This window comes from Vulpes lagopus, chromosome 1 (assembly GCF_018345385.1).
Source record: "Vulpes lagopus strain Blue_001 chromosome 1, ASM1834538v1, whole genome shotgun sequence".
In the NCBI taxonomy this organism is placed as follows: domain Eukaryota; kingdom Metazoa; phylum Chordata; class Mammalia; order Carnivora; family Canidae; genus Vulpes; species Vulpes lagopus.
The window spans coordinates 72,921,073-72,933,851 of NC_054824.1; the positions used below are offsets into that span (position 1 = coordinate 72,921,073).

Below are 12,779 nucleotides of genomic sequence, written 5' to 3' on the forward strand. Positions count from 1 at the left end.
AGCCTGCTGTGGGACTCGATCCCAGGACCCCAGGGTCACACCCTGAGTCAAGGACAGACACCCAACTGCTGAGCCACCCAGGTGTCCCATGAACTTTTATCTCTTGACACTGTTTGTTATTACAACTTTCTTCCTCTCCTTTCATTGTCCAATCACTGAAGAGGTATAATCTCTCCAAACATTTGAAAGTTAGTCACAGCCGTGTAACTCATTCAGTTTTTCTTTGCTGGACTAGAAAAAGGAAGGAGTACTACTGTCTTCTAGTAAAACGGGTTTATACAATAATGGAGTCTATGCTGGTTTTACCAATGGAAGAAACTGTTAAGAGGAACACTGCTACGAAATATAAAATAATCTGTATCGTAAGTACAGTTTTTCATTTTAATCTTTGTAGCTTTATGACAAATGTTAAATGTATGACTCCCCATTTCTATTTGTGTTGCTATTTAAGTGTAAAGTTTAAAGTGCATGCATTTAGTTTTATCCCCTCCGACAACCCTGATGCCGAATTAATATTTTAATCATGTTTTGCCTAAAAAAAATGTGAGTAACAAACTAATATTTGATCAATCTAAAAAGTTGGGATCTGTGGTAAAACACTTTATAGCATTGACTTTAGCATGATTATAATCACCCCCTTCCAAGACACCATTTTACTGCATGAATATTTTTAAGACCAGAGAGTGAGAAATTAAAATCACTGTATCTTATATTCTTATGTTGGACTATAGCTTTTATCTTAGATTATTTCATTTCTTTTTATTATTTTATTTTATTTTAGATTACTTCACTTCTAAAGATGGTTTCACCATTCAACCATTCCGTTTTCCTGCTTGTTTTTACTGTCCTGAATCACCTTGAAAGTCAGTCCTTCTCTTCTGTCCTGCTGCATCTATAACAGTAATACTAATGTATATTATTATTATTATTTTCTCTTGAATTCTCTCCCCTTGCTTCCATGATGGTATTGGCATCCTAATTTTTATAACTTCTGTTTATCTGCATTCTTGGCTGATTTATCTTTCTTCTCATTGCACATTGCACATGGTATTTCAACTGAACCCTGTCTAAAGATCTTTTCTTTAGGCAATCTCATCTTTTTATGATCTTAAAAGTGACATTGTCAACCAAGAATTTCAAGTAAGCCAGTAGGTCTGACTTCATGGTGAGTTTCTGCCACACAATTGTTTTTTTTCAAGATTTTATTTATTCATGAGATGTGCTTGCTTGGGCAGCACATATATTCATGAGAGACGCAGAGAGAGAGAGAGGCAAAGACATAGGCAGAGGGAGAAGCTGACTCCCAGGACCCCAGGATCACGATCTGAGCCAATTACAGTCAGTTACTGAGCCACCTAGGTGCTCCCTCTGCCACACAATTTCAAATGCCTTCTTACTGGCTCCTCATCCAGTATCTTAAGGCAAAACCATAATTTCTCATACCTATCCTGCCATAATTTTCTCCCAAATTCCCTACTTTAGTTAAAGTCACCATCATTTTGTCACTCAAGCATTGTTTCTAGAAGTAAATGAAATAATGTAAGCATTGAGCCCAGGAACTAGGGCAAAGTAAATTGTCATGATATTCTATTTATTAAATATCCTTCTGGGAACTTTGGAATGCTCTTTTAACTTCTATGCTATTTATTATATTTATCCCCTTATCTTATGAATTCAAGACATTATAACTCCTTGAAAGCAAAATTTTGTAGAACATTTATTTTTCTTCCTTGTATCCTTCTAATGGTTTACTGGTATGTATAAGAGAAGCTGAGGGCAGTCCCGGTGGCTCAGCGGTTTCGCGCGGACTTCAGCCCAGGATCAAGTCCCGCCGGCTCCCAGCAGAGAGAGAGAGAGAGAGAGGCAGGGACACAGGCAGAGGGAGAAGCAGGCTCTATGCAGGGAGCCCGACGTGGGACTCGATGCTGGGTCTCCAGGATCATGCCCTGGGCCAAAGGCAGCGCTAAACCACTGAGCCACCCGGGCTGCCCTTAACAAAAGTTTCATTTAAAAAACCTTAAATGTATCTGCTGTGTCTTTAGCACTCTTCATTCACCCATCTAAAGCCAAATATTGGATTTTCAGAGGTTTTTGGAGTTGAGTCCTCCCCTCTCCACTTTTTTTTTTAAATTTATTTATAGTCACAGAGAGAGAGAGAGAGAGAGAGAGAGAGAGAGAGAGGCAGAGACACAGGCAGAGGGAGAAGCAGGCTCCATGCACCGGGAGCCCGACGTGGGATTCGATCCCGGGTCTCCAGGATCGCGCCCTGGGCCAAAGGCAGGCGCCATACCGCTGCGCCACCCAGGGATCCCCCCTCTCCACTTTTTAAGATACATATGTACCTCAATATCAAGAAGCTGATTCAGAATTACATATTTAGAGGAAATGTTTATGTGAGATTAAAAATGAACCTTCTCGAGGAACTTATAGAATAATGCAGGGATCAAGCCAAAAATATATGGAACAAGTAGAGTCATGAAGAAACAGACACTGAGATTTAACAGGAGAATGTCCTAGAATAGCCTGATCACACCTAGATGCTGTTTATTTTTCGATCAAATTTGAATGGCAAAAGGACCAAAGATAAAAATGTAAAATCAAAAATACCAATTTGTAAATCTATGATGCATGAGGTTTGTTGTAGTACTATTCCCCAGTGTTTCACTGCTTTGTATTCCTAGTCTTGGTCACCTGTGGCTTTTGAGCATCATAACGAGGGACTAAGTGGTAGCAATGCTGCTTAATAACTGTTTACATTCACTTTTCCCTCTCCATTCTCTCCACTGACTGCATGCCTGTTGGAAGATCACTCAAACGTGGGCTAACTTTCAGACTTCATAAAAGAATTGTTAATACACTATTCTAATGTATTTTCCCAATTGTTGAATCGACTTCTATAGTAAAAGTTATAGGTTTATTTTCCAGTGGATTTTCAGAATGAAAACAAACACAATGCTTATGTAGATCTTTATTATCTAAGCAGATTTTGATGCTTTTTTATGAAAGAGATTTTTTTAAAAACAAAGGTCATAAGTGTTGTAAAATACATTTTTAAGGATTTGTGTGTCTGTTGCATTCATATTTTATGGTTATACATTATTCAAGCTCTATCATCTAGCATACTTACTTTGGACTCACTGGGTAGGGAAAAAGTGGGAAGAATTCTCTAAGTATATTTTAGTTTGGGATGCCTGGGTGGCTGAGGTCAGGTCGTGATCCTGGAGACCCGGGATTGAGTCCCACATTGGGCTCCCTGCAGGCAGCCTGCTTCTCCCTCTACCTGTGTCTCTGCCTCTCTCTGTGTCTCTCATGAATAAATAAATAAAATATTTAAAAATTTATATCTTAGTTTAATTCCAGACATCGCATAAAGTCCACTATACTGTAGAGCCTTGTCAGCAGTAGTGATAATGAAAGACACACACAATCTTTGGTCACAGAGCTTCCACGTCATTTGTCCGAGCTGTAGATCAAAGTGGATCATTTGCCAGTGAATTATTTGGACACTATATTTTTACATGTGCTAAGCATTTTCATTTCCATCCATAAGACAGAGATAGGAGGGAGGGGGAACCTCTGTTCCCTAAGAGTGAGGTGTTAAAGATTTCATAGTTCAGGAATGCTTTTAGGTAAATGATCTTGAAACAAGTATCTAGTTAAGAATGGGAAATGGGCAAAGGTAAATGACTCCGATTGTTTCATTCATACTTTACATAAATTTGGGGTTAAACTAACCAGGACCCATGTATTTGAATTTGAAGATCTATAATAAATATTACTTTAAAATTCTTCCCAAAGCTTTCTTATTTTCAGGCATTTTTTTAAAAAGTACATTTCTTGGGATCCCTGGGTGGCGCAGCGGTTTAGCGCCTGCCTTTGGCCCAGGGCGCGATCCTGGAGACCCGGGATCGAATCCCACGTCGGGCTCCCAGTGCATGGAGCCTGCTTCTCCCTCTGCCTATGTCTCTGCCTCTCTCTCTCCCTCTCTCTGTGACTATCATAAATAAATAAAAATAAAAAAAAATAAAAAGTACATTTCTCTATCATTGTTGGATCTGGTGTTATGCATAATTAGCAAGCTGTGTGCCTTTAATTTTCACTGAGAGGGAGGGAGGGAGGGATCTTTGTTCCTTTTTATGTTTTTAAAAAATTGTAAAAGGTCACTTTTTTTTTGTACTAGGTTCTTCTTGCTTTGTTGGTGATTGTGTCACTTGGATTGGGCCTGGGGCTTGGACTCAGGAGACAAGAAGAGCAAGGTATACTCCTTAGTGTTTTCTCAACACAGTTTCTTATTTCTCCTTTCTTCTTACCTTTACCCCTTGAAACCTGTCTCTCCTCCTGAGCCCACTGTCTCCAGCATGGAGCACTCTCCTCCTAGGCTTCTCATCCTACCACACCACACTAATTAGGAGCCCATGTGTGTGGTAAGCATTATCCAGTCATTTTGGACTTTAGTCTTTTGCCCTCACCCCCTGTTCCTTTGAGATTCATATCATTCCTGTTTGTTCCCTGTATTTGTCCTTACCTTTGTAGAGGACTTTGATAACTGGATCAAAGGCTTCTTTTGTCTTGGCACCTACTCTACTCATTCCTTTCTGCTGATAAACTTGGTGAACTTGGTCTTGAAAGTCTTGGTTGCTTACCTCCCAGGACCTCCTGCAATGATGTTAGTACTGCTCCCTCCCTGAAATTTCACTATTTCTTGGCCAGGCAGTGCTCCATTCTTGAAGTGTAGTGCAGAGTAAATACTTCATGTTGATTTATTTATTTTTCCTTATAAGAAGCAAAAAGAAATGGGAGATTGATTTTTATCAGAATATCAAACCCCCAAGCTGCCATATCCATTCAGTATGTACAGTTAACAACCATTTACAAGTGACTATATGAAAAGCATTTTCTATATCTTGTGAAGCATTGCTTTGGTACTTTTTTACAAAGGGTAAGTATGAAGTTGAATATTAGATAATTTATTCGCCTTTTTAATCTGGCTGGTGAATTTCTGATTTGACTCTCTTTGGGAAGGTCTTGTTGCTTCTTTGTTAGGGGGACTCTTGGTGAGATTAACAGACAAACTTACAGTTATGTTTTCCCTTAAGAATTAACAAACCCCAGGGCAGTCTGGGTGGCTCAGCGGTTTAGCACCGCCTTCAGCCCAGGGCGTGATCCTGGAGACCCTGGGATCAAGTCCCACCTCAGGTTCCCTGCATTGTACCAGCCCTCTGCCTGTGTCTCTGCCTCTCTCTGTCTCTCTCACGAATAAATTAATAAAATCTTAAAAAAAAAAGAATTAACAAACACCTAATTAACACCTAAGTGGCTGGGCGGTTCAGGGTCTGCCTCCAGCTCAGGGTGTGATCCCAGGGTCCGGGATTGAGTCCTGTATCGGGCTCCCTGCATGGAACCTGCTTCTCCTTCTGCCTGTGTCTCTGCCTCTGTATCTGTGTGTCTCTCATGAATGAATAACGTCTTTAAAAAAAAGAATTGACAAACTTTCAGTACATCCATTGTAACATGGAAACTGGAAAGGTGGACTTTACTTGGACAATTACTGTCTTTTTTGGGGTCACTTGGCTGTTGTGTTTCTGAACTACTGTACCAGTCCTAGATCTAACAAATGTAGGTGGGCCACTTTGGTCATTTTATCCTGGTGTTAGTATGCACAGGTGTGCCTCACTTCTTGGTTCTTTTTTTTTTTTTTTTTTAAAGATTATATTTAATCGAGAGAGAGAGAGAGAGAGAGAGAGAGAGAGAGAGAGAAGCAGAGACACAGGCAGAGGGAGAAGCAGGCTCCATGCAGGGAGCCTGATGTGGGACTCAATCCCGGTTCTCCAGGATCACGCCCTGGGCTGAAGGTGGCGCTAAACCGCCGAGCCACCTGGGCTGCCCTTCTTGGTTCTTTTATGGCCAATTCACATAAATTAATTGCAAGAGACATACACTAATCTTTGAACACAATCTCCAATTATTTTGGCTTCTTCCTTTCCTTACATTAGTACACCTACTGGCTAATTTCCCAGTGTCATTGTTCCTTTTTCTTGTCCTTTCATCTCAGTCTATAAGTCCTTGTGTGACATCACCCCCTCCACCTCCCATCCTGGGCTTTGGTACTTAACTCCAGCTCCTCCTTTACCAGAGTTGTTAAAATGTTCATCCCCTCATTCTTCCACAACTGATTCCTAATCCCTAACCCTGGGCCATTTTTACCATTTTCCACTCCAATTAGCTCTAGTGTGAGTTCTTAAACAGGTTTTTCTGGTTTGAGTTTGTATGTGTTCTTATAAATTTATCCCTTAATGTGCGTGTTGTTTTTACTCATTCTTCAACAATTTGGCACTAACTATATGCTATGTACTATTCTAATTGCTGGGAATATAGTGGTGAAGAAAATAGACTCATCCTTCAGAGAATTTACAGTCTAGCATGGAAGATAGACAATAAAAAGAATAAATAAACCAAATATATATAATATGATCAGGAAAATGCTAAGGGGTAAGTGAAACTGAAAAGGAGATTATAAGATATACAGTGGGATGGGGGATATATGTGAAATAATCTTTGTAAAGGGCTAAAAGTGAGGGAGAAATAGGGATATTTGGGGGAAGAACATTCCAGGAAAGAGAAAGCAAGTGCAAAGGCTTAAGGCAGGAGCTTGCCTGGCAAGTTCATTTAAAGAATAACGAGGTTGGTGAACTAGAAGAGAAGAGGGAGGGAAGTCATAAAATGAGTCAACCAAAAGACCTAAAAGAAGCCAAGTCAATCAGGTTGTTCAGTCAAATCTGGCTGTAGACTTTCATTCTGAGAGTGATGGGAAGTGATTGGAGGTTTTGAGTAGAGAAATGACATGCCCTGGTTTGCTTTACAACACACTCATTCAGACTGTTGTGTTATGAATAAATGGCAGGGTGCAATGAGATGCAGAGACACCAATTAGGAAATTATTACAATAATCCACACAAGCTCTATGTCTTGAATTAGGGTGGTAACATTGTTGCTGATGAAAAGTATTTGGATCCTGGTTATCTTTTGATGTGGTATATAGATTTTACTGACAAAGTGGATATGGAGAAAGAGAGAAGTCAAGAATGACTTCAAAATCTTTGGTATGAACATCTGAAATACAGAATTTCTGCAAGTGAGATGGGGAACACTAGAAGAAGCTGGTTTGGGGAGAATGATCAGAAGCTCATTTCGGACATGTTAAATTTGAGATATCTATGAAATGTCTAACTGGAAAAGCCAGAAGATAGCTGATTATATGAGGCTGGCTTTCCAAGGGAAGTACAAATGGGCATGCAATATGGTGGTTATCAGTATCATACATATGTGGATTTACAGCAATGTGACTGGAACACACTAGCCTTAAAAAATTGGTATGATGAGGAGGGGGAGGAACCATGGATGAAGTCTAGGAAGAATTGGTCAGGGATGTGGGAGGAAAGCCAGGTGGTTATTGTCCTGCCTGGAAGCCAGGTGCAGAAAATGTTTCAAAGTAGGAGAGTGGACATACAAATGTAAAAGCCATCTGTGGGATCCCTGGGTGGTGCAGCGGTTTAGTGCCTGCCTTTGGCCCAGGGCACGATCCTGGAGATCCGGGATCGAATCCCACGTCCGGCTCCCGGTGCATGGAGCCTGTTTCTCCCTCTGCCTATGTCTCTGTCTCTGTCTCTCTCTCTGTGACTATCATAAAAAAGAACCTTAAAAAAAATAAAAGCCATCGGTATAAATGGTATATTAGCTTTTTTGGTTACTTTTTAACCAAATGTTTCTTAAGATCCATATAAATTGTTACACGTACATCTATTCTTATGCATCTATCTACTTATTACTTAGCATGTATCGCAATATGCTATCTGACCTGTGCCCTCCCTCAGTGCTGGATACTCAGGTTGACTTTTGTCCCTTTACACTACATAAATCCTGCAGGTTCCCTTATGGACCTAGGGGAGATTGCTTCATCATCAACCCAGGAATAGAATTCCTGGGTCTTAGGGTCTGTATTTTCGCTTGGGTGAGTAACCCCAGATTGATTTCTCGAATAGCTGCCACGGCCTTCTCTGTCTCTACCATGCATCCCCAGCAACCCTTGGCATTATCTGGCTCTCATTTTGGGCAGTGTAAATGTAGGTATAGAGTGTTATCTTTTATATTTAACTGTTGTTTATACCCTGCTGCTCCAAATTGTGTTGGTTACTCTCTCTCAATTTGACATATGGTTGGTGTTCCCCTAGACCCTTCATTGAATTGGATCTCATATTTATTTGATCTCTTTGTTTTTCATTTTGCTAAAAAACATACTTTAGTAGCTTCTTAAAATAGGATACATACAAGCTATAACTTGAGTACTCATCTTTGTCATAAGAACCTAACACTTAATAATTTGGCTAGATACTGAATTCCAGATGAACATAATTTTCCTCTAGAAATATGAAGACATTGCTTTCTTATCTTCTAGCTTTCAGTGCTGTGTTTAAGAAACTTGATACCATTCTGACTTGTGATGTTTTATAGATTGCTCATGATCTTTCTCTGGGAACTTTCTTTTTTTTCTTTTTTTAAGATTTTATTTATTTTTTCATGAAAGACACAGAGAGGCAGAGACACAGGCAGAGGGAGAAGCAAGCTCCATGCAGGGAGCCCAATGTGCGACTCTATCCCGGGACTCTGGGATCAGGCCCCGAGCCAAAGGCAGATGCCTAACTGCTGAGCCACTCAGGCGGCCCTACTATCTTCCTTTTTTTTTTTTTTTCACTTCGAAGCAAGCTTTAGTAAGACCAGACTGTTGACATTTTAGGAACTTAATGGCAAAGTGCAGGCACTAAAAATAATTTACATTCTCTGATTATATGTGTCAGATCCTTAAATATATATATATTTTTTATAATAAATTTATTTTTTATTGGTGTTCAATTTGCCAACATACAGAATAACACCCAGTGCTCATCCCGTCAAGTGTCCGCCTCAGTGCCCGTCACCCATTCCCCTCCAACACCCGCCCTCCTCCCCTTCCACCACCCCTAGTTCGTTTCCCAGAGTTAGGAGTCATTATGTTCCGTCTCCCTTCCTGATATTTCCCAACATTTCTTTTCCCTTCCTTTATATTCCCTTTCACTATTTTTTATATTCCCCAAATGAGTGAGAACATACACTGTTTGTCCTTCTCCGATTGACTTATTTCACTCAGCATAATACCCTCCATCCAGTTCCATCCACGTTGAAGCAAATGGTGGGTATTTGTCGTTTCTAATGGCTGAGTAATATTCCATTGTATACATAAACCACATCTTCTCTATCCATTCATCTTTCGATGGACACCGAGGCTCCTTCCACAGTTTGGCTATTGTGGGCATTGCTGCTAGAAACATCGGGGTGCAGGTGTCTCGGCGTTTCATTGCATCTGAATCTTTGGGGTAAATCCCCAACAGTGCAATTGCTGGGTCGTAGGGCAGGTCTATTTTTAACTCTTTGAGGAACCTCCACACAGTTTTCCAGAGTGGCTGCACCAGTTCACATTCCCACCAACAGTGCAGGAGGGTTCTGCCTGTCCCTCTGATCTTCCCTTAATGGTGCCTGGTGTTTTTGCATCTGGGACCTCTCTGGAGTCCTGGGGAAAAAAATCACTTATTACTTACCACTTCACACTGATGAATCATACAGCACAATTCAAAAGTATCTATTTGTCTGACCTGGTCTGTGCTAGGTACCTCTTCTGTATGCTTCTACCATCTAGTTCCGAGATATCAGAGAACTTCTTTTATTTTTTTTAAGACTTATTTACTTATTTATTTATTTTTTATTTTAAAGATTTTATTTATTTATTTATGAGAGAAAGAAAGAGGCAGAGACACAGGGAGAGGGAGAAGCAGGCTCCATGCAGGGACTCGAGCCCAGAACCCCAGGATCATGCCCTGGGCTGAAGGTGGCCCTAAACCACTGAGCCACCCTTGATGCCCCTTCTTATTTTAGAGAGAGTGAGCATGGGAAGGAAGGGCAGAGGGAGAGGGAGAGAATCTCAAGCAGACTCCCTGTTGAGTGTGGAGCCTGATGCCAGGCTCCACCAAATGACCCTGAGATCATGACCTGATCTGTAATCAAGAGTAAAATGGTCAACTGACTGGGGTACCCAGATGTCCCTCATATAACTTTTAAGCACTGGTTTCCTTATTTCCTCCACTCCCGCAGGCAGTTGCAGGAAGAAATGCTTCGATTCTTCATTCAGAGGATTGGAGAACTGCCGGTGTGATATGGAATGCAAGCAGAGAGGCGACTGCTGTTGGGATTTTGAAGACACTTGTGTGGAATCCAGTATGGGTTCTGAGGATAAGTTCATTATAGCTTGTTGGTTGTGCTGACATTAACACATGTCCAAATGCTTACCATACACCTCATGTATTGCTTTGCTAGGGCTGCCAGGACATAAAAAGTGAGGGGCTTATGTAACAGATATCCATGTTCTCAGTTCTAGAGGCGAGAAATCCAAGATGCAAGTTTAATCAGGGCTAGTTCTTTCTAAGGGTTGTGAGGGAAATCCCTTCTTTGCCCTTCTCCTAGCTTCTTGTGGGTTACAAGTCATTGGAAATGGTTGGCTTTTGGCAGCATAACCCCAGATTCTGCTTTTATCTTCACAGAGAGTTTTCTTATGTCATCACAGTCTTTCCTGTGTGTCTGGGGGGTTCGTGTCCAAATTTCCCCTTTTTATAAGAATATCAGTTACCCTGGATAGGGACCACTCTAATGCTATTGGATACTTAACAGTAAGTTAAATGCTGGGAACTGAATCGTGTGATTTTACAGCTCGAATATGGACATGCAATAGATTTCGTTGTGGGGAGACCAGACTAGAGTCCAGCCTCTGCTCTTGTTCGGATGATTGTCTGCAGAGGAAAGACTGCTGTACTGACTACAAGAGTGTCTGCCAAGGTAAGCAGAGGAAGTTGACCCATTTACCTCTGTGTGTTCAGTGACCCCAGAGCTGGCATAAATTAAAACAAATGAGAGTTTCTTGACCTACTCTGTCAGAGTAGGTCTCTTCTGTGTAGAAGAAATGGCAATGTGTTTACTATGGGAAGAAATGTAGCTCATGCACCACACAGAGAGGGAACTAGCATAGATACTATGCTACTAGCATAGTACTATACTAGCATAGATACTATGAAAAGAAGAGAAAGATTAAAGTTCCATATTGGTTGTTGAGGCATTCTCCAGACCAATGACTATGCTGGAAATATCTGTGGTTTGAGATAGCGGATGGCAGATCCTAAAGTTAAAATATGACTGAAGTGGTTATCCGGTCCTTCTATCAGTCCGTTAAACCAAAGTTACTGTTGAAATGACTGGTGTCCTGAGTGTTTAAATTACTGATTAAGGACCTTCAGAGAGTTAATGCAGAACCAAGATTAGGATGTGATTATTCAACTCCTGGTTCCAACTCTAAGTGAGTTACTGTAGATTTTTTTTTTTTTAGATTTTTTTTTTTTAGAAAGTGCCAATCCTCTGAACATCTAATGAAATTTATGAAAAATGTGTATAAACACAAAGCAACACAATTGCTTCAAGCTATCAACCCCCTTTTCATAATGCCATATCCAGGAAAGGTTTACTAATTTAAAATTTTAATAATTCTAGACAAAAAAAGATTAAGTTGAACTTGATTTTTTTAATAGTAGGAAAATGTTATGGTAGAAACATTAACTATAAACTCTTTGTAGAAAATAGATTTCACACCAATGGATGAATCCATTTTTATTACAAAATATAATTGAAAATCAACTAAAAGAGCAATCAAAAAGGAAAAATAAATGCCTGAAATGTTAACTTATTTTTCAAATAACTATTGTTGGACATTTACTATTTCATCATTAAAAATTCTGCTACCTTCAGGAAGGCAAGCATAATTTCTTATAAGTTCACTGACCACAGTGCCTCTGACCATTCTATTTTCCTATCTTCTACCTCAAAGTTATAACTCTCAATTTTCTATGTCAAGACTCATCCTTATAAGGCTCATATGGTCAAATTTCCCACTGAATCCATTGCACATTGCTGAAATTTAATAGAAACAACAGGAATTGTTATAAGCAGTTTTGACACTTACCACCACCACTTACTGGGTACTTTGATGGAATTAATTTTACCATTTCAGTTTATTTTTCAAAATAAATGTAAATGTTTTCTCTAAGGATTTAACACTTTGTTACATGATTTTTTGCCAAAATTAAAACTTCAGATAGTAGTTTGAAGGTATTTGAATAATTTTTTAAAAGCTTTTATTTATTTATTCATGAGAGAGAGAGACACACACACACAGAGGCAGAGACACAGGCAGAGGGAGAAGCAGGCTCCATGCAGGGAGCCTGATGTGGGACTCAATCTCTGGTCTCCAGGATCACACCCTGGGCCAAAGGCAGGCGCTAAACCACTGAACCACCCAGGGATTCCCAACATTTGAGTACTTTTTGTACAAGAAACCAGATAGTCACTTTTACATTTTAAAAATCTAACATACATAAAGGAGAGAATTGTATGATGGTTTCCCTATATGTCCAGCACCTATCTTCAGCAATTATCAACTCCTGGCCAGTCTAGGTTATTCAACTCCTGGTTCCAACTCTCCTCTTGGCAAAATATAATTTTCAAAAACAAAAATATGACTCCCATATAAGTGTAACATGAACATATTAAAGAGTAATTAGGTCATTCCTGAGATAACCACCTGGAATGTCCAGCAGGCTCAAAGAGAATGAAAGAGACTATGTATACAACTGAAAGGAGGTTGGAATGAA

At 40.0% G+C, this 12,779-nt stretch overlaps 1 protein-coding gene across 1 annotated transcript in view; it reads left to right on the top strand.

The window, feature by feature from the left end:
- The first annotated feature begins 240 nt into the window (after nt 1-240).
- LOC121491391 (ectonucleotide pyrophosphatase/phosphodiesterase family member 3) overlaps nt 241-12,779 on the top strand; it is an 84,983-nt gene continuing 72,444 nt past the window's right edge. The window contains exons 1-4 of the mRNA XM_041756284.1: nt 241-362; nt 4,181-4,256; nt 10,180-10,302; nt 10,792-10,917. Of these exons, the coding sequence (XP_041612218.1) occupies nt 285-362; nt 4,181-4,256; nt 10,180-10,302; nt 10,792-10,917 (403 nt within the window). The 5' untranslated portion in view covers nt 241-284. The remainder of the gene's footprint in view (nt 363-4,180; nt 4,257-10,179; nt 10,303-10,791; nt 10,918-12,779) is intronic.